Raw genomic sequence first — 27,492 nt, 5'->3', positions numbered from 1 at the left:
TTTTCTCTTGCAACCCATAAATCTAGACTGAAAGAAGAAAAGTACAAAAACAAAAATCAAATCCAGCCTCAGTGAAAACACACAGAAGGCATAAAGATTAGAAAATTAAACCCACAGGAAAATGAAAATAAACCACATAAATGGAATATATGCATTTTATTAGTACAATACACAACATATCAAATACTCATCCAAACCTGTACCTTTAATTTCCTGAATCATACTGCAATACATAATCAAGACCCCTTTGAATTTCTCAGGAGAAGGGTGGGATAAAAAGGCAGTAGATGTGAAAAATAGTTCCAGTTCAGGATTGACTGTGAAATCCTAAGCAGAGTTACTCCAGTCTAAGACACTTACTTTCTGATTCTGCACTTCTCAGTCTAGAACTCGAAGTGCTACAAACTGATAACATGTGCAATGAAGGTGTCTGCAGTGCAGACCAAAAATAGTTCCAGATTATTGAAATAAGCAAGACATGTCACATACTAAATGGGAAAGCCAAAAACAAGTAATTCTATGATGGTTAAGCAATCTGAAATGGAAGAAATTTCTTTCTAAATCTTGAACATCAGCAAGGTCTATCTACCAAGTCTTTCCAAGGGAAATTTACTGGGGTTCAACTCCATGGCACTCAGCATTCTATCTCCAATTGTGCCATTCACCTGTGCTTTACTTCATTCAAATGTATACAGATTTAATGTAGGGCACCATCTGCCTTATATAGATAAACCACATAAAAATGAAAATAATTTTAGGTGGATAGTTGTGTTGGTCTGCAGTAGAACAGTGGGATTTGAGTGCAGTAGTACCTTAAAAATGAAAAGAATGGCTTTAATATAATGATTATCAAGGCCCCTAACAACTTTTGTCATTTTGTATGTATCTTTCTAGCATGAAAACCTGCCTAGTCAAGATGGGAAGAGACTAATTTAATTTAATTTATTGTATTTATATTCCGCCCTCCCCGCTTTCGCAGGCTCAGGGCGGATAACAGAATACAAATATACACCATTAAAAACACCTTAAAAAACTCAATCATCTCATCTACATCTATTACATATAAATAATTTTTTAAAAATTTTAAAAGCTAGACAAACATTTCATCTATACAAAAAAACCCCACAACAAACCAATCACACACATACACACATATTGATTTATTCATAGAAAAGGAACCAATAAAATGCAAGACTTCTTTCCTGTCTCTAAACTCATACAGCCTGTGAATGCACATTTGTTCCACTAATACAGCTAATGTCTGGACTTTGCATTTATCATTTTGCAAACTATGCTTCATTTTTGACAGTCACTTCAAGATTTTGGCAGGTCTTTATTTTCCTTATGCATTATATAATTTTTTTCAAAAATATTGAAAGTACCTTATGATTGAAATGATCTAGCTACATCTTACTTCTATTCCTATATAGTTCTGGAAGTGTGGGGGGGGGCATAGTGGAAATTCAGGAAGTATGACAAAATAAACTAGGGCGAGAACAACCTTTAAAATTTGTATTTTAAAGCTCTACTATTTGGTTGAAATTAAAAGGCGCCACTTTCAACCCTTGCTCTAGTTCTGGTCTGTGTTTAATGCTATAACACTTGGTCTTTATTAAATACTACCAGAGTTTATGCTCAGTTCTCAGTTCATCACAATGCCAAAATAATATTTACCATTTTAGAAATGAGGCATATGAACCTCAGCCTTGCATAACATAACCAAGAGGCGATTTAGGCTCGCTTCAGAGGCTGTTAGATAGCAAAGACTAATGGCAATGTCTAAAAATAAATTTATACCTCATTTTTAGCACAGACCATAGTAGTGGATTTGAATATGGGAGATGCCATAATACCTGGTCAGTCAGAAAAATCACAGGTGTCCATAGGCAAGTCTTTTTTTCCTTTCAGCCCTCAAAGATTTGTTTGGTAGATAAAACTAGATTAGGAAGTACCAAAATGAGATTTACAGGTTACAGTAAAATGTAAATATATTTTAATTTCCACTTGAACCCAATTTAATTGTCCCTCACCAGTGGCTAAAGATTAAACCTTTAGTTTAATTTAGTTTAGTAGATTTATATGATGCCTCTCCAAGAACCTACTCAAGGCAGTTTACAAAATCAAACATAGGGAAGAAAAAAATCACAGAACAGCATACAATCATTTAAAAAAAACCCCTCTATTGAACCCAGCCACTAAAAACCTCGTCAGAGCATAAGAACAACAGAAAAGATTTGTCATCCTTAAATTATTCTCATAAGACTGCTCTCAGATTAGAAAGCAGACTGTAATAACAATTTTAAAAGAACAATCCCTTAACTAAAATCACGTTTTGTGTGAGGGAACACCATGGTAGTGGGTTACTGGAGTGGGGGAGGGGAAGTCCAAGCTCATTGTCTCCATTTGAAATTGTGGCAATATGTATTGGCTTAAAGTAATGCAAATGGATTAATGAGAATTTTTTTAAAATAAATATTTCAGTTCAGAATATTAATGTATGAGTCTTTAGTGCTATCTTAGGTTTTCCCACTTACAATCTTCATGTGAGGAAAATTAAGAAATGTGTTGTCTGCCTATCTAGTTGTGTCAAAGTTACAAATCTGTATAACAAATCTGTACAAAATTGTCAGCTTTACATTCAGAATTAATGGAATATTAGTAATAATAAAGCAGCATCTCAGTAGCTACGTTGGTCCCAGAGCATGAAACAGAACAAGCTGAGATAACATTTTTGTAATTTGTATAATGAGTTATGTTTTGATTTTTTTAAAAAAGTTCTCAGGGAAGTGAAAGGAAATCGTCAAAACAGAGCACATATGTGTGTGTATGTATACACATGTATAGTTCATATGGATAGACGGATATTTTCCTGCTGAATGTATTGTGCTATTAAAGACTCTTCATACAAACACCTCCACCCCGCCCCGCCCCAGTAAATCATCCAGGCTAATTTGAAAGCAATTGAATGTGGACAGAATTGTTTGAATGTGATTAATAAAATTTTACTTTGTTGTTGTTGTTGTTGTTGTTGCTTTTTAGGGACTAGGCACGCATAAATATTTCTGTGAATCACGTTAAATTTTTTGCGTATCACACGTTCATACTTTCAAACAGAAACCTGTGTTTGCGTTGTGGGCAATGCATTACCACAGGAATGTTTCCCCCCTCAGTAATAATAACAACCAAATTACCGCTAAATACATCTTTTATATTTCCCGCCTTCCGCCCTCCCCTCCCCTTCTGCTCGAGGCACCTACGTGGGGGTATTCTTGTTCACAAATCTCCCGCCCTCCTACTTGGCCACGCCTCTGCTTATGCATAATTACAGAGTCTCCTCCGCCCCTCGCCCTCGTTACGCTTCTCCAAGAAGAACGTTCTTGTGCCACGCTGGCTCAGCACCGCCTTCTTTGCTCTCCGGGAACATTCAGCTCCACCCCCTCATGAATAATGCACGAAGGGGGGACGCTCGAACTCCGCTCAAAGGCGCCAAATGATTTCCATTGCCTAGATATATAAAAGTATTTGGAGAAGAGGATGGCTTTAGGGAAGAGGCTGGGGCACGCAAAGGTGGCAGCTGTTTCTAATGCCAAAGTTCCTATCCTACCACAGAATACGTGAAGGAAGCATAGATGACAGTGCTCCTGAGCAGGTGCAAAGTGCATTTCCCTCACCACTGATTCCAGTTAGCTGTCAAACTTGGTCACTACTAACTAGAAACTCCAGGGATAAAATACTATTTATTTCCTGGGGGTTTTTTTTGAAATCCAGCTTTTATTCAAGGAGCTGGTGGTGGTGGACATAGTTATCCTGTCTCCCCTCTTCCATTTTATCCTCGCAACAACTCTGAGAAGCAGATTAGGCTGACAGAGAATGACTGGCCTGAGCTCATCCAATAAGATTCACATTTTGAACCCATGTTTTGATCCAACATGATAACCACTGCCCTACACTGATTCTGACTGAGGGGAAGAGAGTTTTTTCTAAACTGGATTAAATCTTGCATTTCTTCTTTCTCAAAATGTGCTGAAAGGGTTTCACACTACCTATGTCTTCCTTCACACAAGCAAGGCCCATGCAAGAACGCTGGGTGGGAATATGTATGCTTCAATCAGGTCTGAGAGACTAGGGAGAGGGTGGGGCAGCCCAGCCTGCAAGTCCATTACAGATATTTTTCTTCCATGACTCAGGAGAAAATGGCTGCTTTGGAACGTGGACTCGATGATATAACATGATAACTGACGCTTCTCCCCTTCCCCAAATCCTGCCCTCTCCATGTTCCATCCTCAAACCTCCAAGAATTTCCCATCCTGAATTGGGAAGCCTAAGTGATATACTACAGGAGCAGAGGGGATTTTTATAAATTTGTACCAGGCCTAGCACACAATGTGGCAAAAATGAGTCCCTATATTTCTCTTTTGGGGTCTTTTCTGAGATGTTTGAACCACATCTGCCATCTTGAAACATGCAGTATGCACACACAGAGAACTTGTTAACAAATAATTGTTAACAAACAATTTTTTAAAATCTGCCACAGGAATCACTACACTATTAAAATCAACTTGCTGGTTTAGATAAGGTGGCCTCCACTCATCTCTCAAAATTAAGCAAAAAGCAGATTTGCATATGATGCTGGTGAGGAAAAGGAACACAATCTGTGCAACTTCGTACTCACCCAGAATCTTCATTAAACTGAGCTGCCATTTGTGCAAAGCAGCTACAGGGATTTAGCAAGCCAGCACTATGCTCACCTGACCACCAGACTCTGGCATTACATTAACTTGGCAATTCTGGCTCTCCACCAGCTAGACATACACTGAGGCAGATATAACAGTTTCCTTTTTTTACAAAAGAATGTTTAATAGGTTACTTTACAGTCCAACCCAAAACACGCACAGTTAATCTCACAGAAGAGATGATTGTACTTACTTTGGAGACTGCTGCTGGCAAACCACAAAGTAGTCTTGTGGGACCTTAACAACCAACAGATATAGGAAACTATTGCAAACAGTAGGCTTAATATATGGTTATATGGTTATATATGAGATCAACAGGTATTGCCCATTAACTGCTATGCGATAGAGAAAGGGAATGACTGGCCCAAGGTCACCCAGTGAGTTTTTCATAGCAGATGGGGATTTGAACCTGGATCATACTGAAGGATAAGCTGATGGGCTGCCTCTGATGGTATGACTGATTTGTTTGTTTACTTCATTAATACCCCCCACCCCCGCCGCCTTTCCAGTGGCTTACCTTGTTCTCATCTCCTCCATTTTACCCTCACAAAAACAATTCTGTGAGGTAGTTTAGGGTGAATGTGACTAGACCAAGGTCAATAAGCTTCCACAGCAGAGAAGGGATACCAAACTGGATCTCCCAGATTCTAGTCAGACACTAATCATTACTGGCTCTTATGCCCCATAAAAGTGTTGCCTGAGCAGATTCAGGAGACAGAATTGGTTCTCTTACAGTGCAACTAAGCACATTATTCCAGTTTTATTTCAATGGGCTGTGACTGGAGTCACTCTGCTTATGATTGCAATAATAGGGTGCTGAGACACTTAATAAATATCTATAACCGCCTAAAGAACTTCAATTATTAGGATAACTTGAAGGAAAACTATGAATTAGATATGAAGGTTGTTTTTCATAAATGAAAAGATTGGTGATTTTCCACTTTGTTCCCCACATACTTCTTGGTGGTCCCTTAGAAGCAACATTTTGGATGTAGTGTCAGCAAAAAACTGTTTCCCTCTTTTGCTGATGGAAGTGACTTACACTGGAAAACAACTTTTTGGATCCAACCCCAAACTAATTAAAACAATTACATAGTGTTAATATGGACCATTTCCCACAGCTTCCAACAATTTGTGTTACAAGTGGATGACTAGAAAAAACCACTAGAGGTCCCTTCTAACCTAAAATTGAGTGATTTTAATGGGTTGGGCATCTGGTGTAATTTTTGCAAATGATGGTATTTGGTATTGCAAGGACAGGGTGTCCCTTTGCAGTAGAAATTCAGCCAACATATGCCTAAGATTTCCTATTGACTTAGACCCATACCCGACATTCTGAAATTCTCGACTCTTATTTTGCTGGTATCTCAAGTGGCTTTATTTTTCTGTAAAATATCCTTGCTGCTAACAGCCCTGAAAAAATGTATCTGTTGCCTTCTGGGAGAAAGAGTTACAAGACTTACCTATCCTAAACCTGAGACAGAGACTGAAATAAGGGGGAGAAAGGTTTGACACAGTATACTAAAATAAAAATACTTAGCCTTTACATAGCCATGAGACGGCTGTTTATTTTTTGCTACAACAGACTATCAGGGCTACCCCTCTGGAAAACTTGCATGAGATAATTAGTTGCACTCCCTCTACCCGAGAGGAATGATTGTTTTATTACTTTCATTCACCATTGTAAAAGAACAAAACAGGATTTTTTGTTTTCTTTGATTTCGTAAACAAGTTCTTCAGATATTTTCCGCTTTCCAGTTATGATGGGCATTCATAGGATGTGGCTTGACCTTTGAAATTTGTATTAAATATTTTTCATCCTTTACTAGCATACTTTCTGTCTTATGTTGTGTACTGAAAGCTGTATCGAGTGTGGTTTCCATTTTATTGGTGGCTATGGACTGAAGAACCACCACACTGGACCAGATCTAATCCAGCATTTATTTATTTAAAACATTAATATCCTGATTATCTATTTTGACTTAAGGTAGCTTTACAAAGCAGCAGTACTCTGCAAGGACGTGAAAACAGAAGGGTCATGCTTTATACAGTGGCCAAACCAGTTGCCCTGGTGGGCCAAAGGATAGACATAGGTGCCAAGGCCTTCCCTGATGTTGTCTCCTTGCACTGATATTCTGAGGCTTACTGCTTACTGCCTCTGAATACAGAGGATCCCTTTAGTCATAAAGGAGCATAGCTATTCCTGGATAGTGGTGGTTGTGGTAAACCCTGAAAAATCCAGTAGTTAGTTTGCACAAACCAGGGCTGTACATGCATGGTAAATATGTATATTGCCCCTGTTCACACAGTGTGGTGACTGCACATAACAGGAGGATCTACACATGGGTCAGCAGGCTCCCTGGATGCAAAGCTGTAACATCTGAAAAGAGCTGTCAACATTTTGGTATGCCACTGTTGGATAGGGGTTTCAGGCGCCTGATGGTGGCCAGCAATCTCCTGTGGATTCCTGCCTTTGCTCACTGATTACTGGTAATTGGCAGGAGGAGTCAGGAATCCCATAGAGTGCCCACTATTGGTGGGCAAGCTAGGGAAATGGTTGTACATGTGCTCCCATACTCCCACCAATTACATCATTTCTGATGTGACCGGAAGTGACTTTATCACACTGAGCCTAATAATGATGTTTTGCATTGATTCTTAAAGAGGTGGCCCTGGTGCAATGATGTCACTTGAAGTGACATCATCAGTGGGAGCACATTACCCCACCCTGCCCCTGCCCTCCTGCTGGTTGCCAGGGAGGACCTGGCAACTCTACTCTTGGAACTTGATCCCACTAAATGAGAAGGCTTCCTCCTTTAAGGGAAAGGCTGCCTCCTCCTATTCTATATTCAGCCCACCAGTTAAGATCTGCCTCTCAAGCCCTGTTTTTTGTGCCCCCACAGAGGTGAGGAGGGTGGTGACTAGAGACAGGGCATTTGGTGCTGAGGCACTTCGCCTCTGAAATACCTTCCCCTTTGAGGTTTGCCTGGTGCCTACTTTACTGTCTTTTAGGCACCTGGCCAAAACATCTTTTTACACAGGCTTTTAATTAAATGTTTTATCTTACCAACTTACCAATGGTTTTTATACTGTTTATGCCCCATGTTTTGTTTTAAGAGGCTATTGTTGTTTTTATATTGTTAACTTGTAACCTGACTCAAGCAGTACTCAGATGAGGGGGCTTAGAAATCTCTCCTAAATAAAGAAGTAAAAAAATGAATGAATCTATGCAGATGGCACAGCAGTCTTCTAGCAGCATGCATGTCTGTGTCCCTGGGAAACAGTGTCTGATCTCTGAGACCCTTCAGTCTTACAGAAGTTAATGCTAGACCACCTAGATGGAACTGGGGCACTCTTACTTTCCATGGCAGGTCTTGCAGCCTGTTCTGCATATCTTTGTAGACCATTTTCTAAACCCAAATCTCTTCACCTTTTTGAGCAAAAGGAGAGTACATGACAGAGATAGCAATGATGAGCACTTTCACCACTGAGTTTTCTTATCACTACACCAAGTAACAAGCTAGCAAGAGTGACCCATTCCTGTGACAGCAAGGCAAGACCCACTGAAGAAATTCGTGCCTGGAAAACAAGGCATGTTAGCATTCAGTCCTGTCCAAATTATGATGCCCACTCTTATTCTGAAAATAGTTTGTTTTAAAGAGATAAGAATTTCCCCCTTTTCATTCACATTTCCCCTTATCTAAACAACTCTGAGATAGATTTTGTGCATGTATTCCCAGATGGGAGGATGAAAAGAAAAAGGATCTTAGTAACAATGGAACATTGCACCTGGCTCTTCAAGAATAGCAATCACAGATTGCAAAGTTGCATGACTTTGCACTCCATTTGGGGGGATATTAAATTGCTTCTTCCCTCCCACCCCATCGTTTCTTTTCCCCAGCTGCCTCTCACCTAGCCGTGAGATCAGAAATCAACCTGTCTAGCAGATAAACAACCTGTGCAGAAGGGTTGGAGAGGACGTGGGAAGGGAACTGAAGGATAGTTCAGCATCCTTGTCCTTTTGACTGTTTCCATGTTTGAAATTGCCCCCTAGCTTACAGCTGTTCAATGGTGACCCATGTTTATAAGCACACGTCTGCACCTACCACATCTAGTGCTGTCCTTAACTTATTCTCTGTTCCCAAGCACAGGACAATAGAACCCTTTTACTGCCTAAAAAAATGTGACCTTTAATAATCAGGACGGAGTTGAAATGTTAATGAAAAGCAAAAACAAAACAGATTTTAAAAGCAAATCTAAATATTTGTAAAGGCCATTCCTTACCCCAAATTCTTTTTTTTTTTAATGAGAGGAATGTTGTTTTTGGTACACCAGTGTAGGAGGTCCCCACAGCTTTAGGGCTGTGCTTTTACATTAAATGAGAAATGCAGGAAGTGGAGCAGAGCATGTTCTTTGAAAAAGCATTCATCTATTTTGGGACTTTCATGTAGGCTGCATGGACAGGTAGAAATAGGCAAAGGATCAGCATTGAAGTCAGCTATAATGGACTGCAATGGGTGCATGTAATACACACTCTTCCACCGTCAAAACCACCACGTTTTTCTCAAGTAGAAAATGTTGTCATTTGACACAAATCAATCTTTGCTTTTTTTTATTCTGAAAACCAAAGCAGTCCCTAAAAGAGCAAGTAATTAACATTTTTGGAGTATATATTACTGTTGACATTGTACTGCATGCAGACTGTCCACACTAAATGTGTTGCTTCAAGCTTTCCCACCCACCCAACATTGAATTATGTTGCAAATTCAAGTATATTGAAAGAAATTAGGCCTTGAATTGTTACAAATTAACAATTAATTAGTAATTAATTTGGAACTCAGACCCTGCTTCCTCTGGAGAGTAAGTGAATGGGTCATTGATTTAGGGAGTTTCCCAACAGGGTCTTTTACAAGATCAGATCTGGTCACGTCATCCAAATCCATGCATTGACTCTTTAACCAGCCACATTCCTTCAGCAATTGCATTAGAGGAGGGGATGGAGACTGTTAGCAATATGATTCATGGCATCAGCATGGAACTTCTTTAGACTTTTCATTAAGTGCCTGAACAAGAGCCTGTATTAATACTTCCTTGCAGTGCAGACAAACTGAACCCTCATGTTTCACTTCACATTATTAAATTTTTGTCTGTTGCCACTCTTGTATAACAGTGGCTAGTAAACGAATACATTGCCCTTTTATTAGGAAACTCCATTTTTAAACCTCAGGGCTGCTTTATCTGCCAGTGATAAATCTCTTCTTTTACATTTTTATCCTACCCTCTCCACGGAGCTCAGGGTTTCCCTTATTCTCCCAACAACCCTGTGAGGTAGGTTATGCTGAAAGAGAGGGTAACCCAAGGTTACTCAATTGAGATTTATTGATGGGGAAGGATTTGAACCCATATCTTTGTGGTTCTAGGCTGACACTGTAACTACTGCACTGCACTGGGTCTCTAACAGGGCAGCCCTAAACAGAGTTGTAGCCTTCTAAATCAATTTACTTCAATTGACTTAGAAGGGTTTAACTCTGCTTAGGACTGCATAGTAAATGTATGTCCACAGGGACATACACAGGGGTGGGAAATCGTGTTGCCCTTTTTTCTTTTTCTAAAAGAAACTAGCTCAACAACAAAGGTCTGACTTTTTTGATAAAAAGATCTGTATCTACATCTCTTATATATCTATATAATTATGTAAAATCAGTTTGGTACTGTACACAATATAATTTGCTCCTGAAGAAAACTTTGGAGCAGACAGGCTCAGCCTGGATTGAGAATGAAACATTTAAGTGTAGAAGCATCCATATAAATCATTAAAAGTTAACTCTTCTTGTATTCCCCCCGCCCAACCAAGACAGCACTGCTGTGGTGGTATGCCTTGGGTATTTTCTTCAGCTTCTCAATTCAGCCTGGGATAATATAAAGATTTTGGTTTAAACTCTCAAATGAGATGCAACTTTATATGGCTGCTGCTGACTTGCATCTTCTCCTCACATTTAGGCCGTTGTCACACGGCCATAAATTTAGCGCCAAACTAGCGCCATCTCCTGCTGAATGCTCACCTTATTCTGGCTCTCTTGCGATTTCGCCATTCTCCCCAATTCACGCTTTGTGACTCTTTATGTCGTCTTTATCCACTTCCATGTGAATGCCCTGGATCGACTATGAATGCTTTGCAACACCAAAACGCTCACTCTCCCTGATCATGTGTCACCTAACACTGATTCTCCTGCCCTACACTCCCACAAGCCCCAACGTGACCCGCAATTAAGCCTCAAAGTATTTTTTTTAAAAAAACGTCAGCCTTATAGCACTATAGCGCTATAGCACTATTCTGCCATGGGCAGAAACCTCTGCTACCTATCACGGTTGGATTTTGGGTTGGCCTAGCACAACATTGGTATAATAGAAGAGCAATATAGCGCAAATATGCAAATTTTTTTAAAGGGGGCGGGATTTTTAGGGCCCCGTTTCCGGAGGCACTTTGACTGACCATCAAATTGCGCTTTTCCCTTTTAATGTGACTGACTGGAAGCGCAAGCAGTCATCAAAAGATGGGAGAATCTGTTCTAATAACGATAACAGAAGAAACGATTTCTAGTGCAAAACTGACGAAATAAGGGCCCGTGTGATGACGGCCTTAGTTAAAGCAGATGCATGCCAGGACATCAGTGCATCCAGTGTGTTCCTGTCCCCTGCACATGGCAGCTCAGATATGGAGCACAGGAAGAAAAATTTTTACTAAATATTTGACTAAACTAAACATTACCTGGAGATAGGGATTTGTGAAAGCTACATATTTAAGGGAGCGTGTGGACTGGCTTTCCGGAATGCACACAACGGGCCCAGGAACATATTTTTTTTTGGTAGCTCATGTAGGAATGTTAACCATGCCTTTTATCCTACCAATCTGAAGCTACCTTCCAGCCTAAGAAGACTTCCTCCAATGAACGTTGGGGCTGTCAATTAAGGCCTAGCACCTAGAGTGTTATTTGCAGGGCTTTTTTCAGCTGGAATGTGGTGGAACGGAGTTCCGGAACCTCTTGAAAATGGTCACATGGCTGGTGGCCCCGCCCCCTGATCTCCAGATAGAGGGGAGTTTAGATAGCCCTCCGCGCCGCTCAGCGGCCAGAGGGCAATCTAAATTCCCCTCTGTCTGGAGATCAGGGGGCGGGGCCACCAGTCATGTGACCATTTTCTCCAAGGGCAACCCACTGAGTTCCACCACCTCTTTTCCCAGAAAAAAAGCCCTGGTTATTTGTATTGTGGGAATTCAGACTAGAATGAAAAATAGTTCCATAGTATTTACAAGGATATTGATCTGCATTTTGTAGGTGGACTTCACCACATTATCAGATTGGGGAAGATGTAAGAAGCTGATCCTGAATAAGGAGAAGATGAGAGAGGGAAGTCCTTTTCAGTTGTTATGTTTTATCATGCATATATGGGGAATACATTACACTGCAGCCCTCCTGATATGGGCAATCGCTGGTATATACATACTGAGGCTGTAAATACACACGTGCCCTTTCAAACAAAACGGCAACCAAGTATGTAACAGAGATCATGTGTACAGCATTTGCTCCATATATGTGGTAAATATAAGAACTGAAAGGGCTAGAGAGAGAATTGAAACTCAGAGAACCCTATTGTTTTCAAGGCTTTAAAGAAAATTTAACATCTAGATATGCCACAAGAATTCCTTGATACTAGATTGTGTTCTGATTCCCAATTTAAAGATGACAGTTAATGGCATCAAAATGGAGAGTAGTACTTATGTACCTATCCATATAATTTCTCAACATAATAATTTTTCATTCATTAAAAAATAAACTAAACCTTTCTGCTTCCTTGTAATAAAGTCTTCCATTTTGTTTTCCCACTGAAACCAATGACTATAGTTGGCTCTTAATATTTAAAAAAGAAAGCAAACTAAGCCAAAACCCCAGAATCCATTGTGAGGTGAAGTTAGTAATTCAAAGCAGAAACATGTTGATCCACTGCATTTTTCTAAAGGGTTTCATGTTATGTTTGGAACATATTTTATCTCCTGGCTGGTTCAACTGTCAATGAGGGGCGATTACTGTCAACAGCAAGGCCTCCTTAATTAATGTTTTCCTGCTCCTGGCTTGAATTTATACCACCATTACAGATAAATATGAAGGTGCCATTTCAGACTCAGCTTAAGCGCCTCTCAATCCACAGACAGCAGGTGCTGCATCTGATAAGTCTGTGATGATGCTGAGATATTTGAACAGTGCAAGTCAGACCAGCCAACCCATAATACTTTAGTCCATAAACCCCAACATCATATCTCAAGGGGTATTTAGAAAGTAAACATTCCATCTCTCACTTAGAAGGCTGATTTTTTCCCCCCACCCAACTTTTTCTTTGAACAGCTTAACATTTTTCCACCTTTGGAAGTGTTTGAGTATGTGTGGTGTTACCCAGAATACACTGAGGCAAATGTGCAAACATGCCTTCCTGATCACCTGTAACTTCTGGTTACAGTACCTACAAAAAGCAGAAAGGACAAAGACTGCTTTTCACTGGCACTGTAAGCAGCTGAGGATGGCTACACCAGTTACACTTGATGGGTCCCACAGGATAAAGTCATGATTCTATTGTAATTTTCCCTGCCAATCCTTGTTTCTGTGATCTTCATGTATTCATTTCAGTTTAGGGGTGGGGCTTTCTTTTTCATTCTCCTATTTTACTGTTCCTGCAGTGGTGATTCATAATGAAATAAACTGGAGACGTTGAGAGTTGGAGAGATCCTTGAAGTTTTAAAGATTCTGAAGAAATGAAACAGGAGTATTGCTCAACACTGATCCGCTTCAACAAAACCCTCCTTCTCGTGACTGGCTGGCTCCACTTCAGTGTATGTTGTGTGGTTTCTGAACTTCATGGCGGGCCATCGATGTGGCCTTCGCTGAAATGTGAAAAAAGAGAATAGCACATTAGCACATAATGTACACAGTTGCTCTGAACTCTTGAACCTATCCAGTAATTCCTTACAGATGAAAACAGCTCTGTTGTGAAAACAGAACTCTCCTGCTCAGAAGGGCTACCCCATTCATTGCAATAGAGGGATCAGCTGTACATAAAACTGCCCCATCCATTGAGAAATAATATGGCAGCTTGGCCAGTGCAGGAAATCTCTTATGCACACCGGGGGACATCACTGAGATGTATCTATGAAAGTAAATTCCATTCAGTTTGTAGAATTTACTTGCATACCTGGGGCTGCTTCCACTCAGAGGGTGATTCTCCATTGTGTGCCGGGGGGGGGTGGGGGTGGGATGAAGGGAAATGACACCAATGTGGGCTTTGAAAATCTGAACCTTTCAAACCACATGGTGGGCAAACCTACTCTGAGGACAATCTTTCTGGAAAGATTGTACCAGGCTGTTGTCAGAAAGAATGGAACAAACTGGGGAAGTGAATATTTAGTTGTGTGGATGTTCCTCTGTGGCTTGAGGTCCCAAATGGATCAAAACACCCTTGGAATAGGGTTGCCAACCTTTAGGTGGGCACTCCCCGCAGAGAGACTCTTTCAGTTATCAAAACCAACTAAAGGAGACAACTCCACCAAGATGAACACAATGTTTTTGAAATTTTAAAATATTTATAAATAAATATCAACCAATATTCTTAAAGTGCAAGTGCCTAGAGTGCTCTATAGTTAAACCTATACATGAATAAATACCAAAATTCAATAAATACAATAATATGATTGATAGAACATTTCATTCAACTTCATCCAATCAGTGCTAATTTACATCAAAGTAAGTCCTTGAATGAAAATAAAACCCAATATACAATGATGTAAACACTATTTTATGCAATGATGTAATAACTTGCTATTCCTTGTCTTTTCCACAAAAATGAACTTAATATTCCAATGTAGCCTTAAGATTGCCTTCACCAACTCCAGTCTTCAAAGTGCCGATGGGATTGCCAGCATATTGAAATCACCCATTTCGATACACTTCTTCATGGGCAACAAATTATTGTATAAGGCAGGGGTGGGCAATTGTTTTGGCTCGGGGGCCACTTTGTGGGAGTGGAGGTTAGCGGAGGGCCGCACCTTTTAAAATGATTGCATTCATTAGTTAACTTTGCATTTCAGAAAAGGTATAAATTGTATCATAAAAATCAATAAATATAAATTAAATAAAATAGTGGTAGTTTTATTCAATTTATTTATTGTGCTAATTTCATATCGCGCACGGGAAGGAAATCTCGGTTCAGGGCAGTTTTTTCTGACTGTCTTGGCGGGCCACAAAAAACTCTGCAATTTGCCCACCCCTGGTATAAGGCAATACACTGCAATGACACATACAATAATGTCAATAATGCTCGCAATCAATAAAAACAATAATGCAACCGTTTCCCTTGTCTTCCTTATACTTACTACATCACAATTATCGCTGGTGCACAATTGCATAAGTTGGAGGCAGATGGGCAAAGACACCGTATACATTCACTGCTCCTTCCTTCTTTTAAAGCAAAAACTACTGTTGTCCCCAGTCAAATTTAAAGCAGAAGATACAGCCAATCCTTCAATAAGTTACAGAAAACAATTAAAATCTATTTCGTTGTTAAGACCTCGTGGTGCTACACACTCCAATTTAAATATCCACTGTGCTTCTGCTTGCATTAATTCTCTCTGAAAATTACTAAGAGATCTAGGCTGAATTACCTGCAATACCGAAAAGCTGAATTCCTTCGCATTTCCATGGCATTCATTAAAGTGCTGTACTAAGGGAGCCTCCACATTTCTATACCTTATTCTTGATATACGCTCCTGAATTCTGATCTTAAGTGGATGTATTTTGCTGCCTACATATGGAAGGCACTACAAATGCAAGGAAAACCCCTATTCGGAGTAAACACAACTATAGATTCTCTAATAGTATTATACATTTTCTTCGTATTTTTTCTTTTTCTTAAAGTGCACAGTGCTATAGTGATATATAAATATGAATAAATATTACAATTTATTTATTTACTTCAGAGTATGCAATTCCTATTTGGCACAAAATCCAAAGATCCAATTGGTGAAAAATATCCTTAAAGATAATCACTGAGGTAAATGATATTCATTCTGTTCTTCATTATTGTGAAAGTAGTTCCCTCTTATCTCAGGTAATAGTTTAACAGTGAAGAGTGAATTCTTCAAGAGGAATGATAATCCTATTGCAGACCACTGTCCTTCTGCTGTAGGGCGGAGCCTAACGGGCATTGCCAGCATAAGCACTATCCCGTTTCATAATCCAAACTTTTTCAAAGGCTCATAATTCCTTATGTAAAAGGACTTCAAACATACAGTCTCATGTCACCAAACTGGCAAAGCTTCGGATGGATCATATCAAAACAGCGTATCAAAATGCTGGCAACCCCCTAGGCACTTTGAAGATTGGAGTTGGCGAAGGCAATCTTAATGCTACGCCGGAACATTAAGTTTGTTTCTGTAGAAAGGAAAAAAGAATAGCAAGTTATTACATCATTGTATATTGGGCTTTATTTACATTGGAGGACTTACCTTTGATGTAAAGTAGCACTGATTGGATGAAGTTGAATGCAATGTTGTTCTATCAATCATATTATTGTATTTATTGAATTTTGACATTTATTCATGTATAGGTTTAACTATAGAGCACTCTAGGCACTTGCACTTTAGGAACATTGGGTGTTTATTTATAAATATTTTAAAATTTCAAAAACATTGTATTCTTCTTGGTGGAGTTGTCTCCTTTAGTTGGTTTTGAAACTTTAGGTCGGACCTGGAGCTCTCCCAGAATTACAAATGAACTCCAGATTACAGAGATCAGTTCCCCCAGAGAAAATGGCTGCTTTGGAGGGTGGATACTATGGCATTATACCCCACAGAGGTCCCTCCCCACCCTAAATCCCACCCTTCCTAGGCTCCACCCCCCCAAATCTCCAGGAATTTCCAAACTCGGAGTTCACAACACTATCCTGCAATCAAGTGGAAGTGAGAGTTTCTATTCTTCTTTATATCCCCATAAATTTTATTTTTTAAAATGTGTTTCCTTTCTTTTGGATAGATCTGCAAATGTCTTTCTGGTGTGGGACTTTTGAGGTTGCTTCAGTGCTCTCTAAGCGGTGTCTGTTGGGGCCCAAATGGTGTGCTAAAAATGCAAGGTGAGTAATCAAAGTGCCACATATAGCAGGTACTGAACCAGATGTTCAGAGTTTAATTTCCAGAACTATATCCACAGAGGCTGAAAACTGGTGATGATGCCACTGAAGAGGAAAGAGGTAAAAACCAGGGGACAAATAAAGAACCCACTATTGGATTTTCCCAGTGATTTTTTAAAGGAGCAATTGCAACTGTGCAGGCCTTAATTCAGATTTTCAAAGAAAAACAACAGAGCTTGCACTTTCTCCCCCCTGCCCCTATGTTAAACCCCTTCAGGTTTACTATTTCAAAATGTCAAATTTTAGAGCAGGAAAGCTTTGGTTGAGCTTCAACAGGTGAATTTTGGTTGCCACATTTTCAGACAGACTTGTAAGGGTTGAACTGACTCTTAAAATCACCTCAAGGAAGAGCCAAGCAGTGCTGGAGGTAGGATTGAAGCTGAGGCTGACGTAGATGCCAGCCAGAATGATGGCGGCAATGAGAAGGACTGCTAGCACAATTCCCACAATTGTTCCTGTGTGGATCTGGGACCCCACTTTCTCTGTAGGAAGGTCATCGTTTCTTAAACCTGCAAGAGGAATTTCCATGGGGAGGGAGAATGAAAGAGAGAACAGTATAGTTAGCATTTTCTTTAGAAATAGCAATAACAACACAAAAAAGAAAGGGGGGTAAGGGTTGGTGAGGTGAACTCTGTTCAGACTTATATAAGCAAGTGTGAAGGCTTGCTGTTGAGAGACCATTTTGGACACCATTACCCATAATGCCTTTAGGTCAGATCAAGGTGTTTCAAACAACCATTGATCAAGACTAGGCCTTTTGAGAGATGGCTGGTTTTGAGAAGCTTCCTTTTTGGGATGTAATAAAACCATTCAGAAACATTTCCCATTTCTGTTCCTTTCTCCAAATCTGTGTATAGAAATCCAGTGGAATCAGACTATATACAGACTGGTGTATTGGGAAAACATGGCAAATGTGGGTACTTCTGCTTTGTAGCAAGGACTTTAAATATATGAGCTTGTGTGGTTGCCTCACTCTTCCAGATTTATGAATTAATTTTTTAAAAAAAGATACGCTAATTTCTCTGGAATTGGTGATACCTCCATGAAATCTTACTTATATGTTCCAGTCCTGTTGGTTGAGATGAGGTTGGATTGGAACAACTCTGCTTCAAAAAGGGTTTTGTAGAATTAAGAAAGCCTGTTTTATGGAGTCCTGCTCTAATTATGGCTAGGGATGGGAGATAGAGGGGCAAGAAATAGCTGCTGGGAGGTTGCCTGGCTAAGAAATACATAACCTTTGTTTCCTGATGCTTTTGTCTCTTCCTTCTCTCCTTCCCAGCCATAACCAGAGAGGGACTTCGCTACCTTCTGATAGCTCTGATCTATCCAGATTGTTAGAGGTGGGTTGACAATTTCTGAAGATAGCTTAATTCCTCTTTGATGGTGACTGGAGGAAGGAAGGGAGAGGGGAGGATGGCTGGCCAGGTGGCAAGGGACAAACAGGATGGCTGAGAAGCAACAGTGCTGTCCCCCTCACCATGAAGCCTCAAGTGGCTCTTTGTGCAGTTTGAGCCATGTTACCACTTCTGCTGGGAAGAGGAAAGACCTCAGTTGGCTTAACAGCTAAAGCACAGTTAATAGAATCAGTGTAGACTATAACAATCTCTGCCTGCTCCCTTTTCCCACAGGCAGGTGCTGTCCTGACAAGGCCAGCCTGTCTACTAAGCACACCTAGGAGATTGTCCAGGGTGCCAACCAGCCCTGTTGCCCCCCCACCTGCCTGCCCACAGCGTTGGGGTCTGCCACCACTAGCGGCAGCCCTAGGAGGAACCCTAGGTTCTGGTTGGTGGCTTGTGAGGAGCTTGCTCCTTCCCTTCCTCCATCAGGCGGCAAGTCCTGTTCCTCTTTCTCTCCACTGTGGAGCAGGGGCAAGGAGGGTGATTGTTGGCTTCCCCGTGGTGTGGTAGGAAACCTCTGCCATGTGAGAGGGGGCAGTGAAGTCATATTGCTGCCTAAGGCACCAGAACTCCTTGGGCTGGCCCAGTGAACAGAACCCCCAACTTGAGTTAGCAGCACCACAAAAAAGTGTTCTTCATAGAAGGTTCATGCCATGTTGGAAGCCTCCTCCAACACTATCACCAAGGAGAGTGGTTTTTATTAGCCACAGACCTGGCACTTGCCAGCAAAAGTTGTAAGAGCAGCAAGTATTGAGACAGAAATTGCCAGGACACGTACATGTTCTACATCCCCCCATGACCATGAGAGGAGTAGACTCTTACCTTCTCCTTCCGCTTTCTGATTTAACTTTGTGTCATCTAAGAGAAAGAAAGAAAAGGAAAAAAGCAGCAATGGGGTTGTTAAGTAAACTATGTTGAGATCTCTGCACAGTGCCTGGTAATAGGGAAGGGAATCAAGAAATGGTGTAAATGTCGTTTTTCATAAATGAATGGTTTAAGGACTACTACTACTTGACTACTTGCACAGAGTTGTCTTTTACTTGCTGGCCACGAAGAGCGCTATTCTAAAGCAGAGCTATCCCCTTCTAAGTCCACTAAATTTAATCGGCTCCGCAGGGAGTAAATCTGTTTAGGAGCCAGTTTGGTGTAGTGGTAAAAGTGGCAAAACTCTAATCTGGAGAACCGAGTTTGATTCTCCACTCCTCTGCTTGAAGCCAGCTGCACCTATAAGCAGGGGTGGCGCAAGGGTTTGCCGCACTCGCAGCCGGCTGACCGGGTGCCCCCCCCCGCATGCACGCAAGTGTGCGTGCGCTGGCCTGCATGATGATGTCATGTGTGACATCATCACAGGAGCGTGTGCGCCGCCGCCAGCCCAATCGCTGCAGTGGGTGGCCTCCGAGCTCTCCCGCTTGGTTGCCTGCACCGCCGCAGATGCCTGCCCGTGGCAGCTGCGCCCAGCCAGGGGCTTGTGCTGGCGGCAGCAGCAGCATGGGGCGGGAGGGGCCCGACCCCTGCGCATCCTCTGACACTCCCTCCAGCACCCTGCGCTTGAGGCCACTGCCTACCTGGCCTCAATGGGTGCGCCAGCCCTGCCTGTAAGACCAACAAAATTTGTGGTAGGGTATGAACTTTCGTGAGTCACAGCTCACTTCTTCAGATACAGCTAGAATATGAGTGGACTCACATTCTAGCTGTATCACATTCTATTGAGTCCACTCATATTTTAGCTGTCTTCATTTCCCCCTGTATCCCTCTCCCCATACTATTTCAATTTTTCCCTCTTCCTGGCAATCCTCATGTCCTCACTTTACCATGCTTCCTCTTCTCCTTCTCATCCACCATTCAACCTAACTTTTATCTGCCACCCATCTTCAGCTATATGTATTATTTCTTTACTTCATTTATACCCAGGGCTTTTTTTCTGGGAAAAGAGGTGGTAGAACTCTCTATTGTCACATGTGTACGTGTCATATCTAAAGAAATGAGCTGTGACTCACAAAAGCTCATACCCTACCACAAATCTTGTTAGCCTTATAGGTGCTACTGGACTCTTGTTCTTTTCTACTGCAACCAATAGACTAACACAGCTACCCATCTTGAAGCCGGCTGGCATTGTTGTCCTGAAGGGCAGTATATAAATCGAATGTTGTTATTATTATTATTATATTGCACTGTGTACTGCTTTTCTTTGCTATATGTTGTTGTTATGCTAAGTCTGTGCCTTAATTCTTTGTTAATGGAACCTTCTTTTTTGTAGAACTGCAAGATTCAAATCCAGTGACACCCTAAAGACCAACAAGATTTTCAGAATATACATTTTTGAGAGTCAGCTCCCTTCTTCAGATGCAAATAGGAATGGAGACCCTGAGCCCTTATGTCCTACCAATTGATCAACAACTAAAGTTACAACTAGGTCCGTGCAGTTTATAAAATGTAATTTATACAACATTGTGCATTCTAATTAGTTGATGATATATTGTGCATCTTAAGTTTGGACTTTCTGTGTTGAGATATTTATCCAAGTAGTAATAAACAAATGGAGAATTTCAGTATCTGCATAACTATTGGTTATTCAATAAGGCTTACTCCCAGTAAAGTGTCCTTGGGATTGTGGCCTTAAAACATATAAAAAGCTGCTTCTTACTTCTGTGTGAATATAGATAAGAATTATTATTTTTCAAACATGCTAGAAAGGTACAGATATGCTTTATCTACCAGTAATCAAAGGTAGGTGGATGGAGACTCTAACAGCCCAACTTTTATCATGGAAGTACTATGGAATAATACATGAGGATATTTCAAATACACTTCCACACCCCACACTTTCACCATATAACAGTGCGATCCTAAACAAAATTACATTGGTTTAAACCCATAGAAGTAAATGGGCTTAGAAGGGAGCAACTCTGTTTAGGATTGGACTGTAAATCACACTTATATAGTGATGTAGCTTTCTGGTATCCCTACATGGTACCCCTGGTACCCCTATATACTAGTAACTGAAGAAAGATTGTCCACTTCTCCCCAATTTTTAACAGAAAGTTTCATTCCAAAGGTAGGAATCAAGATTAATATTATTTTTCTCTCTCTCTTATACATGTGCACATGAATATACAGGTCAAAGGTCTGTGAAGCCTTGATTTCAGTCTGGGTCATCTGCTGATCTGCTTATACTGTTAATTCAGACCAAGAAAAGTATGGCGTGTTCATTTGCAGAAGTCATTCCAGGGGGTGGATAATAAAATCCACTCCTGCTTTACCACTGTTTCCTCCACTGGAAGGAATTCGTCAGCGGGAAGGAAAGAGTTCTGTCTTCCTTGACCCTTAAGCTACCTCTGGCAGTAATACTTTAGGCTCTTTTGTGCCAGTGGAAGACACAAATGAGATCCAAATAACAGGAATATCAGAAGCATCTATAAATGTCTGCACAGGATGAGCCTAAGGATCTAGACTTGTGCAACTCCCAGGATATCTTCAGAGTTAGTTCAGAAATACGTATTTTCCAGTTTCAACATCACAACTCCCTGACCCACTCATTATAAACATTCACATCACAGCATGTTCACATGTTATGATTTGTCTGTTGAATCCTTACAAAGCAATACAGTGACCTCGTGTATGTCTTCCTGTCAGGGTTTCCCCCAGGCTGTTGGAGGACTCAGAAGAGGGATACTCCATGAGGGGAGAGAAGCCCCCTACAGTCCTCATTATATCCTAGGCTACTTGCATCCCAGAATATCCAGATCAGCTTTCTCTGTCATAACTGGCTTCCATCCAAGAGCCAGAGCTTCAGGCCTCCCAAGTGGTCCCTTCCACCAACAATATCCCCACAGTCACTCTCCCCTAGGAAAAAAAAGGAGTCAGAGAGCCTGAGCTGACTAAGCTGAGCTGGACTAAGTAGTAGAAGAATGCACACCTTACAGCCTCGAACTTTCCCTAGCTGCACACAGGAGGAAGATGCCAGACATTATCTTCACAGAATTGGGGTCATTGGGATCGATTAGGGTACGGTTCTTCTGCACATCTGCCCTCCCTTTCCATTTTTACAGTTGTGGAGTCAGTTTATTTTGTTCTTCATGTGTTTTAAATAATCAGGATTTTCAGGAAAGGGTGCTGTTTTCATCAGGATGCTGTCGTCATCATTGGTGATGTTGCAGCATGCCCCTTTCTGGTTTTTTGCACATGCTTTCATGGATACATCAAGAGATTGATATTTTTTTAAAAGATTGAAAATGAACAAATGGGGGAAGTCTTTGGCTGAAGACGCCTAAAAGGGGAGCAGCTCTACCACCTGTACCTAAGTTTCTCCCTGACATGGTCCAAACTGGAAAGCTCTGCCAAGGAGGCAAAGGCTGGCAGCAATGGGGGGCAAACTGACCTGTGTTGGGATGGAGCACAGAGCAGCAGCAACTTTTCAACATGCACTGCTTTTTCTGGCATCAGATGTGGCCGCCACTACTCTCCCGCTCCTCTGGCCACCAGGGCTGTTGAATTTTGTTTTAACTGTCAATTTTATATTGATGGATGAATCTAACATTGTGCAGCCTGAATCCCCACCTTTCATTTTTTTAAAAAAAGCAGGTCTCTAGCCTCTTCCGTTGTGGAGATATAAGGGAAAAGGCATATTGCCACCGGGAAAACAGCTAGAGACTTACTTATTAGATGAAAACTGGGAATTCAGAGAACCTGCTGCATCTTTTATTGCAAAAAAATCCATGCAGAACTCAGGGGATAAATCGAAGCAGAATAGGGGCTAGAAGTGACAGGAAAAAACCTTGTGTAAATCCCCAAAGTTTCCTGCCTTGCCACAGCTAGCTGTTGTAGCCTTCTTCCAAGAGTAGAAATTGACTTCACGCTTGAATATATTGTCACCATATCTCTCTCTCTCTCTCTCTCTCTCTCTCCACACTTTTCCCCCGTCCAAATGAAACAAAAATGAATTGGGAAATCATCACACTTGCTCTGTGTGTGTGTGTGCGTGTGTGTGAGGGGTGCTTCCCTCATTTTTAATAGCTTTTTTCAAAGTCAAATCTGTCACAAAAGAATTCTTTCCTCTCCCTCCTTCATTGCTGAAGGGCAATTACTAATGTTCTTTTCTATTTATTTTAATTAGCAGCTTACGATAGGGACTATTAAGCAGCAAAATTGAACTGGTACCTGTCACTATTCTCAGAGGAGATACAGCTTTGGTGCTAACAGAAGCTTATTATGCATAAGATCCTGGGGAATAAGACAGAACTTCTCATGCTGGAGAAAACTAGGTTAGATTGGAATAATGTCCTGTTTATTGGCAGAAGTGGCCACCGTTGCTGCATCTTGATTTTTACTGGCTAATTTCTAAAACAAGTGACAGGGCTCAGGACCTGAAGCAATGCCCTCTTCCCCGGATGTTGTTATATGTATTATTACTCATATAAGTTGTTGTTTTTATTATTTCAACAAATTTTAATTCAGACTTTCAGAGCGATGTGTCTTTCAAGTAGAACAATTCAGTGTTTTGCACATGCATCATCACTTCTACCGATTGTCTTAACTCAGTGTTTTGCAGCCTGGGGATCAAGCCCACAAAGTAGGTCAGAACTCTGTCACAGATGGGTCATGAGTAGAGTTGCCAGGTCTGCACCTGGCAATGACAAGAAAAATGAGAGGCACCCCAGGGCCGAATCCACACGTCTCAAGTTTTCCGCTTTTTTCCCACCCATTATTCGCTTCTCAGAGGGCTGTTCACATACTCTTACCTCAATCCCGTCATTCTCTCGTGTCTTTCGTGTTGCGCCTCAGACGAATTTGTCATGAGTTCAAACGCTTCTCTTGCGTGGTTCTCACCGTGGATGTGGACAAATAGAAGCGTTTCACAAGGAGTCCGCCCCCTTCAAACCACCCCACTTCCGTGTTTGCAGCCTTTCCGGAACACCATCCCTCTTTGCCATGCAATTATCAAGCTTTTCCACTCTCTCCGCAGCATGCCTGCCTGCCCGCCCTTTCCCTTTTTTTAAAAAAAAAGGGGACTTTCCCAGCACTGTTGCACAATCCCAGCCATAAATCTTAATCGGGGTGCTCCAAAATCCCCGCGGAGACATCAAGGGGTGGCGTCATTTCCATTTCCGTGTCATTTTTAGGATGCCGAACAGTTGGAAATATCAGTGGCTGTTAAAATTATTTTTTTAAAACTGTTGAAATTACCGTTATAGCAGAAATCCATCATTCTAACATTACATTCAAGCGTCAAATAATTAGTCTGCCCATTTGGAGAGTCTGGATCACCCCCACCTTAAATATCAGTTCAAATTAGCCCGCCAGAATAATGGTCCAATGGATTTCAAAGAAGAAGGTATAGAATAACATTAACCAATCACAGGCATCATAGGGGTGTGGCCTCGCCATAGCAATTTAGCAAAAAAACGCTATAGCGGAAATCTGATGAAAAAAGGGGGGGGGGAATGAATGCGATGTCGTCATCGGCAACGTTGGATCTAAACTCACCCCGTATTGCGCAATTCTACCAGGGATGTGGACAAAGTATAGCGCAAGGTAGCAGCAGTAAGAGAAGGGATGTGAACACAGACTGGGACATTGCGGGATAGAATCCAGTGTGATTAATGCACATGAAAAGTGGAAGGTAGGGAAGTGTGGATTCGTCCCAGGTAATAGCAGAAGGTTTAAGGACAGGGCATGGGAAGTGGGAAGTGGGGCACAATTCTGTGATGTCACTTCTGGTTGAAGACCTGGAAGTGATGTCACTGCATTGAGCAATTTCCCCTCCCCCAGTCCACAGAGCAAGGATGGGGGATGACGAGCTTGGGCAGGGTTTTGCCTGCCATTAATAGGCAAATAGAAAATAGTGATGTCACTTCTGGGTGAAGACCTGGAAGTGATGTCACTGTGTTGAGCAATGCTCTAGGAATTTCCCATCTCTATGGTAAAGACCATAGAGACTAGGGGAATTCCTAGAGAGTTGTGTGACATTGTGACTGTACTTCTGGAAGTGATGTTGCTGTGTTATGCAATATTGTCTCCCCATTTCCTCTCCACCATTTCCCCCTTTCCCTCCATAGAGCAAGGTTGGGGGATGGTGAGCAGGGTTTTACCTGCCATTAATGGGCAAATAGGAACCTTAGTCATGAAGCAAGGAGGGAGGAACAGGGTGAATTGAGAGAGGAGGCTCCAGAATGCTTGATTACAGATTTGGGTTTGCCTCTGCATAATGTGTGGAATGGCTATGAAATATAGCCTGTTGCTCAAGCTTGCTATATACTTAAAAATACAAAACATGAAAAATATAATACAAACTTATTCATTGTTAACCAATATGAGATTCTTGACTCTTACTTTGGGAAAGGGGAATGTAACATGGAATCATTTTGCAAGTGGGTCCTTGTAAGTACAGTACCGTATGTTCAGAAGTGGGTCCCACTTCAAAATGTTTGAGAATTACTGGTTTATAAAAAAATATGGGGTTTCCTCCAGGAAACCTAGGAAATTAAGTTTTGTGAGGGTGCTGAAAATTCTCAGATCAATATGCCAGTTCTGTTCATGAAACTGCCGTTCTCGGGTTTCTTGGGCATAAGAGGTAGACAAGTCTCTCCTTCTGCCTCCAACTGTAACCTCTGACCCTAGCAGGTACCTTCAGTGGTTAGGCTGTCAACAAAATGGGAAGAAGTAGTAGTGACATCTCTGAATGATGTGAAGGGACTGTTGTCTGGAGGTGATGAGTAGTAATGTTCATTCTCTTCAAAGTCTGTGCAGGTCCTCTCTTCTGACTGAAACAACAAGCCAAATCAAACTGTTACTTGGTCACTGCCCTTGTTTAGAGTACTGTTCCTTAATAAGGGGGCTTTGGGGCTATATCAGATCCCTACCAAATTTCCCCAGCTGGTCTGTACAGTGTCTGACTCCTCTTCTGAATATCACCATTGTCTCTCCACTTTACTCTGCTGCTTGTGACATTGTCCTGGGTTCCAGTTGTCTTCCTCATGTGTTTGAGAGCATATACAAATGCACACTAGCTTAAGGAAACATGGAGGCCAAAGTTTCTGGCAACCGCAATAAATAGGGCACAGGGCAGCATGTTAACTACCCTCACCACCACCAATTTCATTTGCACTGAAGTGATCATTTGGTTCCTTATAGCATTACGATGTCTGAACTCTTAGATGTGGGGTTTCCAAGCTTATTCAGCATATGGGCACTTTTGGAATTTTAAGAACCAGGAGTGGGCACTGGGCACTACCATTAAATAGCTGCCACAGGAGGCAATTGCAAAATGGATTCCATGAGGTGCTCAGGTCAATCACAAAATGTTGGGAAGTTGCATGCAAAGCATCCTCCTATGATGGAGGCAGCTGTTTCTGAATGGGTATCCTTGAAGACACAAAGGCTATGCCTGTTGAATTCTTATAAAGTATGTCCTACTTCAATGAGGAGGAAGTAAGGAAGGACTGCCTCTTGGTTTGGGGAAGAGATAATTAATTCAAGAAGCTAATGGATGCCAGGAAACCTACTGATGCTGGGTTTGAACCTTTTGAGCTCCTGCAGTTACTTCTGCACCCTAACCTGGATGGCCCAGGCTGGCCTAATCATGCCAGATTTTCACTGCTAAGCAGGGTTGGCCCCTGGTTAGTACCTCCAAGGAAGTCCAGGGTCACTACGCAGAGGCAGGCAATGGCAAACCACCTCTGAACTCCCTTCTCTTGAAAAGTATACGGGGTTGTCATAAGCTGGCTTTGACTTGATGGCACTTCACACACAGTTACTTCTGCTAGGTTCTTTGTACTAGTGTTGCCTTCAGACATACTATATTGCAATAAGCTGTTGAAAGACTTCCTCCTCTCTTGTAACTTGTAATATTTTCAGCTGATGACAAGCACGGGATCTTGTGAAGAGAACTAGGAGGGCACCTTGTAAGCAGGCTGAAAAAATGCTCTGCCTTGGAAACGGAGCTGATCCCTTATTTAAAATGTCTCCTAAAATTTATTTCTTGTTATTACTCTCTTAACTTGGCTGTCTTACCTATCATTTCCTAACTGCCACTGTTTCATTTTCTTCCCTTGCTTTATTTTTTAGATGTATAACACGGCTATATTTTTTCCTTTTATAGTTTTGTATTCACTGTCTTTCTCCAGTTGTATTATTAT

The 27,492-nt window shown here is 41.3% G+C and overlaps 1 protein-coding gene across 1 annotated transcript in view; it reads right to left on the bottom strand.

Moving 5' to 3' along the window:
• Window positions 1-11,963: 11,963 nt before the first annotated feature.
• Window positions 11,964-27,492, bottom strand: part of PLXDC1 (plexin domain containing 1) — a 71,694-nt gene continuing 56,165 nt past the window's right edge. Inside the window, exons 11-14 of the mRNA XM_054993609.1 lie at window positions 25,983-26,118; window positions 19,181-19,216; window positions 17,301-17,470; window positions 11,964-13,665 (exon numbers count right to left, since the gene is read on the bottom strand). Of these exons, the coding sequence (XP_054849584.1) occupies window positions 13,555-13,665; window positions 17,301-17,470; window positions 19,181-19,216; window positions 25,983-26,118 (453 nt within the window). The 3' untranslated portion in view covers window positions 11,964-13,554. The remainder of the gene's footprint in view (window positions 13,666-17,300; window positions 17,471-19,180; window positions 19,217-25,982; window positions 26,119-27,492) is intronic.

This window comes from Eublepharis macularius, chromosome 12, assembly GCF_028583425.1.
Source record: "Eublepharis macularius isolate TG4126 chromosome 12, MPM_Emac_v1.0, whole genome shotgun sequence".
In the NCBI taxonomy this organism is placed as follows: Eukaryota; Metazoa; Chordata; class Lepidosauria; order Squamata; family Eublepharidae; genus Eublepharis; species Eublepharis macularius.
The sequence above is the reverse complement of the archived record's forward strand: the minus strand, read 5'-3'. Positions and strand labels throughout refer to the sequence as shown.